The 7,981-nt window shown below is 39.2% G+C and overlaps 1 protein-coding gene across 1 annotated transcript; it reads right to left on the reverse strand.

Annotated features, from left to right (window-relative positions):
* Positions 1–2,472: 2,472 nt before the first annotated feature.
* On the reverse strand, positions 2,473–3,408 carry LOC102572721 (olfactory receptor 10A4-like). The gene has a single exon (XM_019491170.1). It carries the CDS (start codon positions 3,406–3,408, stop codon positions 2,473–2,475), a length of 936 nt encoding a protein of 311 aa, XP_019346715.1.
* Between the last annotated feature and the right edge of the window lie 4,573 nt (positions 3,409–7,981).

The following is a 7,981-nucleotide window of genomic DNA, read 5'->3' on the forward strand; positions in this document are numbered from 1 at the left end:
CTCCTGATCTTATTGTGGACAAATAGATCCATTCATAAACTGAGGCCACTTTCATTGTTTCCAAAAGAAGCATAGGTTGATCTAGCAAAAAAAGGCTCATTTTTTATCTGCAATCTGCCCATAACAAGATAGTCTCATAAGAATTTCACTTTCTGAAATCGGGGTTGCCAATCCAAAGCTATCTTCTTTGATAAAGTGCAAGCTTTTCTTTAAAAGAAAAACTTTAATGACATGTTTTACTGACATATGTATTACATGATTTAAAGGCAACCCTTCTGCCATAACCTGGACAAGGGGTTTGACACCAACCACAGTTTAAAAAAAAAATCGGTTGACAGTACAAAGTGTGCAGACTATTAGTAGAGAACGGTTATCTTGGGTTGACAACCATGCTTGCTTGACTGGGAAAAAATGGTTTCACATTGTGCTGTCCTTCCCCTAGGGGTCAGCTACTCTTCCCCATACCCTGAGGCCCCCAACCACACCCATCAGCCTTTCCGCTACTGCCTTCCCTCCACCCCCAAAAAAGACTACTATCTGCCTACCTGTGACCCATCAGTATTATAGGCAGTTAACCAGACACAGCAACAGCAGCAATACATGGCTGGGGAAGGAAGTGACCATGGTAACTCCAAAGGGCTGCAAAGCCCCAAGCGGATACTATGTGGAGTGCTCCTGGCAGATAACAGTTGGCATCACTCTGATCATCTTCAGTCTCATTCCAAGGATAAGAATTTAATCAGACTCCTGGTAGTTTAGGATTTTTTTACATGGATAACTCAATTTATTAAAATTTATGGGCAGACATGTGTAGCCTTTTTTGAACCATCTTTCCATAATTATATGGGCAATTGGCAACCCAATCTGAAATCCACTGGTTTTGTATCTACAAGTATATGCATTCCAAGCAGTTTGCAATAACAATATCATGGAAACTGCTACCAGGTACTTAAAACTTCTCCAAGAACTTGGATTTCACTCATTACGAATCTGGATTCAAATTAAGAGCAAGCAGGAGTTTAATTCTTATCTGATTAAACTGAATACCTTATGAACATACCACAAAGGCCCAGCACAGGTGCCTGAGAAACGTTTTTTTTCAAAAATGCAGCGGCAAACAGAAGGCAACTAGGAACAAATGACATTTCACTTTATGTAGCCAAACTCAGCCCTAGGAGTCTCCTCGCTTCTCTCGGGGTGCTGCCCCTTTAAGGTTGCCCCCTCTTCAGGGCTCAAAGGCCTTGCTGGGGCTTCAACCATCCCAAGCTTGGCCCCCTTTTCTCTGGACAAGCTCTCAGCCCTGGTCCACTTCCCCAGACCCCAGCTCTCAGGTCTTGACCTTTGTGTCCCTGTGCAGAACACGTCCTTTTCTTCAGAGCACCCTGTCATGTAGCCTCTAAACCACTCCAACCTGCCAGCTGCTACCCAATACTCCAGTCAAATGCAAACACAAAATATCAGCCTAAGTAGTTTTAATTCAAATATAAACTGTTCCAAGTCTTTATTCCTCCAGCCCTGACAACTAAGCAGGCTCACTTCTCATCCTCCCCACCAGTCCACTAGGTTCCTCACCTGGGCCAGCCTGACTCAAAATGCAGTCAGTTTCACTCACAGTTCCTTACCCTGGGGTAGCCAGCGTCAGACCATCCCTTCCATGTCCAGACACTGGGTTTATGTGCCCAGCCCCATTCCAATCATCTGACCTGGTCCTCTGCTTTCAGGGCCCATGAGCTGCTATTTCCCTCCTAAGCCATGTGGACCTCTGTGGCCAGTACCTCAGTTTACATGGTTGGGTCACACCTGCTGCCCCTTGCCATCAGACTTCCTGTCACCTGCCCCAGCTACACTTCCACTTTCTAATAACAAGGGTAGGAATTCCCTGTTACACACACAACATAATAGGATTTTACATAGCACTCCCCTGTCCTCATAAGTCCCATATGCACCCCCATACCCTGATGCCTACTTATGAAGCAAAACAATTTGGATCATTCTATAGCTTTTCAGTGCCTACATTTTTACCTTCTAGGCATATATGGACTTAGGTATCAACCCTGTTGTATGCCCCCCTCCCCAAGTATAGTGCGAAACAAGATGACTGCAAACATTGCTGTAGGTAAAAGTGCTATCATGTAGCTTAGCCCAGTGTTTATTGTAGGCATAATATACTCCGGTGTTGTATGTTGGAAGTTTCCAAGAAGAGATTGGTTAAGTATTGGTCAGGGATGATTTAGGGGTAGCATTCCTTCAGGGGCTGGACTAGATGACCCTTGAAATTCCTTACAATCCAATGATTCTATGATTCTTTCCTTAGAAGTTGGCATCTCAGTGGGCCAATACACACGTCCCTCTAAATGTTCATTGGTGTAACTCCATAAGTTTGTATATTTTAAATCAGAAGCTATACCTTGAAGAATGTCTGTGCTGACAAAAATCACCTGAGCCATTTGCAAAAAGTCTAATTTTCTTTATTCAACAAAACCATGTTTTTCTCATTGTTCTCCAGAAGGCATCCTTTACCTCCTTGTTCCTCAGACTATATATGATGGGATTCAGCATGGGTGTGAAAAATGTGTAAAACAGTGAGAGAAACTTGTCCGTGTCTATTGAGTAAGATGAATTGGGTTTCAGGTATGTCACACAGGCAGAGCCAAAGAACAGTGTCACTACTATGAGGTGTGAAGAGCATGTGGAAAAAGCTTTCCTCCTGCCCTCCCCTTCAGGCATTCTCATTATGGTGGAGATGATGCGGATGTAAGACATGAGGATTAGCATGAAAGGGATGGTCACAAAAACCGTAGCCACCATGAAAACAGCAGTTTCAATGATGGAAGTATCCCCACAGGCCAGCTTCAGCAGTGGAGGGATGTCACAGAAGAAATGGTTAATCTTGTTGGATCCACAGAATGGTAAAGTGAAGACCATACTTGTGAGACCAAAGGACATAAATACCCCACTGAGCCAGGATCCTGCAGCCAGCCCCATACACACCTTCCTGTTCATAAGGACTGGATAATGCAGGGGCTTGCAGATAGCAACATAGCGATCATAGGCCATCGAGGCCAGGAGAAAACACTCTGACCCTCCAAGAAAAAAAGAAAAGTAAGTTTGTGTAGCACACCCAAGGAAAGAGATAGTTCTGTGATTCCAGAGGAGGTTGGCTAGCAATTTAGGGATGTTCACTGAAGTATAGCAGATCTCCAGGAAGGAGAGATTCCTGAGGAAGAAATACATGGGGGTCTGCAGAGCAGCATCCATCAGGGTGAGGAAAATGATGATAAGGTTTCCAGCCAAGGTGACCAAGTAGGTCAATAAAAACATAGAGAATAAGAAGAGTTGCAGACTGAGGAGGTTAGAAAATCCAAGGAGAATAAACTCATTTACTGCTGAATGGTTTCCGTTCTTCATTTTTTCCTTCTCTTTTTTTTTTTTTTTTTTGAAGAGGGAAAAAAGAAAAGGCAAATATTTCATAAATACTGAAATAGACTCAGGTTCAGAATGTTAAAACTTCCAAATTTGATTCTGTGTAGATTCTTTGTTTTGGTGAATCAATAAGAAACAAAATTAGAAGTTTTAATTTCATTTTAAAATTGCTCATTTCCTCCCTCCATCCCCCTTAATAAATACTATTTTTTTCCAAATGGGGAAATTATTTAATATTACATTATACATTAATAAATGGTAAAAATATTTAAACCTTTTAAAATGGAAATATTCCCCTTTTATTTTTTTTTTCAATTAAAAAACAAACAAAAACCCTGTTGAAAGATCTTGAATGGGCTTTATGGTTTATTTTCAGCGACAGAAAAGCTGAAGGGAATAAAATGAAACTTTGAAATAAGATAGGGCAGCTATTCAAAGCACATATCAGCAAGCACAGAATAAAGAAAATCTCTGGCAAACTGTTATTATCTGAAAAAGAAGCATTAGAAGCCTAGCATATTAATAGTTAAGGTTAATAGTTATTATGTTTAGGTCCAGAAACATATGGGTAGTTCATCCGGAAAATCCCGTCTCTCCTATAGACTTGTGCCATGCATTAAGCATAGGCTTATACTTTCTTTCCTTGCTTGCTCTTGCAAACTTTTAAGACCTTCCGCATGAATTAAAACTCATATGTGACTCATTCCTACAGAAAATCTTCATAAGTCTATATATATGTCTTTTTAGTTGTCAAAATACCTATAAACATCTGCTCGAAACATAGGACAATGTTTGCACATCTATAGAGTGCAATATTTATTCCTACAATGGACATACCTACAGGATCAGAGTTGACAGTGAAATCACACCTACCCTGTAGTCAAGTAACTCAGAATTAGTTATGGGCTGCACTTTGATAATCCACTAGTGTTATAGAGCTCTGCCACTTGTGTTCTTTTATGTCCTGTAAAGTTCCTGGAGATATTTTAGGTGAGGAACAACAACAACAAAAATAGGAACATGGTTATTAACATTTTTATCTTCACATTTATTAATTTATCTATGCAATATTTAGTCTGGCAAGCTAATGAGAGATAGAAATAGACACAGACAGAAAGGTTATACACAAGAGATTGTTTCATAGTTTCATAGTCTGTAGGGTTGGAAGGGACCTTGACAGGTCATCAAGCCCTATGTCAAACGACCCCAGCAAGGTGTTAATCTAAAATACATATTGACCCAAAATTTTAAAGATGTGGGGAAAAAAATCCAATGGTGGAAAAATATGAAGATTTCTCTGTTTGCAAATCAATCAGTGATAACAATAATCATTTTGTCTTAATTTATTTTTTATTTCCTTATATTTTCTTTTCTCTCCCATTTAAAATCCTTGTTTTCTCCAATTGCAAAAAATAAAGGTGTATATTTTAAGAAAAAGAGACACTGGAAGGGAAAGTCACTGTCTGTCCCTTCTCAACCCTCGCTCCCCCCCCCCCCCCCACATACCCATTCCTGTAGAGAGCAGTGCAGACAGTTAAGAAAAAAGTTTGCATTTTCCAGCAAAACTACCCTTAACTTTTTTTTTTCCTCCCTGCCCTACCTCCCAACCCTTCAATAGGAAAAAAATTAACTGGCTAAGTAAAAGCTAGGTTTAGCCTTATTTTCAGTAAAACTTCCAGTTTTTCTGCTGAACTAAATCAGATAAGCACCTAACTCCCATGGTAAATCCTCCTAAGCACCTATAATACATTTTAGCTCCTCAATTCCTAAAAGAATGGATGATTCAATGCCTAAAATTGTTTCAGAGATGACCTATTAATTTTTTTTTACAGCCGAAATCTGTTCTCATTTCCCATATATGCTAAGTTGTACAGATAGATGCAAAAAAAAAGTAATTTCTATTTCAGGGAGCCAATTCAAAGAGTTATTCAAGCCTGCTAGCCCATTAAATCAAAAGTGTTATAGCACATCAGTTTTGCAAACAACATGTAAGGGAATGGTGTTGGCAACAACATGTCTGACCACATTGAAATCTTCAGCTTCAGTGATGAGCTATACATTTACATTTGGGATAACTAGGGATAATTCTCAACATACATTCAGAACAAGATTTGATTTCATGCATTCAAAGTCATAGGAAAGCAGTGAAACTGCTCTGCCACTGCCCATCACCACTACTTACACTGAAGAACTTCACATCTCCGGGACTTAGACCTTCCAGGTACATCTGGTCAGAAAATTTATGAGGAATAGAAATTCAGCTGAAGTTCATTTATTTCATTCTCAGAGCCAAAGTGCTATCCACAGCTATGCGGAAGCTGATAAGGGTGTCAGTGGGACTGGTGTCTCTGTATTGAAGACTGGCTATTTCTGATGAGAAAGAGACAGAATCAATGAGAGAAGTTATACCTATGCTGCAGTCACTTCTGGTGTTGTAGCTTTTGTAGATAAACCCTAAGTTTAACTAGTAAAGATCCAGAACACAGTCTAGCACCAGCAACCAGAGACTAGAGTATGCTAACAACCTTCTTAGCACCATGCTCTAATAGCTATGGTGCTAGAAATATCCCAGTTTACTCCACCGCTGCTGTCTATGGATATGGACATGACATTTATAGGTCTTTCAAAAGAAGAGCATGTCAAAAGGGCAGCTACCTGTTATGTTCTAATTCTTATCTGTGGACAAGTTGGGAATAATACAAATGATACAAATATAGCAAAACTTCTTCAACTTTTAAAATTGGATGAAGCACCTCGAGAGAATCTGATAAAAAACTTACTCAGCAGCTCTCCTACCTATGCAGTTGATCCAATAAAGTATTTTGCAGAAAATAGCCTTACCTCTCAACATTGCACAGATCATCACATCTAGAACACCACTCCAGCCCTACTACTATAAAGCATAAGTGTTTGAAGGATAAGACGCTTCAACATTAACAGCATTAAGAGTAGGAAGAGGAAGATTAATGGGAAGTGAACAGAATGGCAGGTTTTCTGATCTCATTCCATCCCCCAATCTTGAACATTATCACATGCTGTGGAAGAAGCATAAGATGATCTGAAAGGAGAGCAGTATTTTTTTTTTTAAATCAGTCTTGTCCCCTGTGGGAGAACATCTCTGGAGCACTTCATAGTTTGACTGGTTCTTGACCAAAGAAATGGCTCCATGTTGATTCTGTTTTAGTAAAGAATGGAAGTGAGTGTGTAGGAAGTGGGACGCTATTAAGAAAGTGTTTTAATTTCTTACTAATTGTTACTGATCACATGCCAGACCCCTCAACACAGTGGAATGAGAAAAAGCTAAATAATAACTCACAAATAGGGTGGGCAAAATCTAAAGGTGAATTTTATCACAATTTTCCCTTGAATTTTTTGACTGCACAGTGCGAAACCTCAAACTGCTGAAAAACAAATCATTTTCAGCATGAATCAGGGTATGATCTGGCAAAATATTATTCAATTTTTCTATCCCCAATAGTGGAAATAAGAATCTGCATGTGTCTGATACAACCAATGCTTTCTAAAGGGTACAGAAAAGTTAACTTTATATATAAATATTTACAAAACAGTCTCCATGTAGGACCTGGATGCTTGCTTGAGGGTTAGACTCCATTTCAGGTAAAAGGAAGTTTTATCTGATGAAGGAAAATAACTAATGCAGTAGAGTTTGAAGGATAAGACTTTCCAAAGTGTTTCATTAATTTTGGGTCTTAAAACCTCTGTTATTGAAATGTTTTAATAAAGCATAAGAAATGTCATTTACTGGGATCAGAACATAGATCTGTCTTGCCCTATGTTACAATGGTTGAGAGTGGAAGCTGAAAGGCAAGAGTGAATGGGGTATGATCCAGGTTTTTCCCCTGTTCCTCTCCCACTTCCAGCATTTAAGCTGTATAAAATTCTAATTCAGAGTCTGTACCTCTAACTCCCATTTTCAGAAACTACTGATGAAACTTTACTCCAAGAATTTATCCAAGCCCTTTTTGCAACTGGTTAAAATATCAGATTCCACAATATCTTGTGGCTGTGAATTCCACATTTTAATTGCATGCTCTATGAAAAAGAAGTGTCTTTTGTTAGTTTTAAACTTGCTACCTACTAGTTTCACTTTATGACCTTCATTTCTAGTATTGTGAGAAATAGTAAATAATAAATCTCTATTAACTTTCTCCTCACCATTTAGTATTTTGTAAACTCTTATCATGTCTCCCCTCAAACTTCTCTTTTCTAAACGGAATAGGCCTAGCTACTTTAGTCTCACCTCATATAGAAGCTCCATCCATACAAGTAGTCATCCTTGTTGAGCTTCTGTGCACATTCTCTAGTTCTTCTATATCCTTTTTCATGTGTGGGGACCAAGACTGGGCACAGCATTTAAGGCATGGATGCACCAAGGACTTATGGAGGGGCATAAGGATACTTTCTGTTTTGTTTACAGGCCTTCTTGATAATCCCTAATGTTTTGTTTGTCTTTTTTATGGCTGATGGGCACTGAGCTGATGTTTTTAGTGAACTGTCCACAGTGTACACATATCCACACTGAATTTCATCTGTCCTT

The sequence above is a fragment of the Alligator mississippiensis genome, chromosome 7 (genome assembly GCF_030867095.1).
Source record: "Alligator mississippiensis isolate rAllMis1 chromosome 7, rAllMis1, whole genome shotgun sequence".
NCBI classification, from domain to species: Eukaryota; Metazoa; Chordata; order Crocodylia; family Alligatoridae; genus Alligator; species Alligator mississippiensis.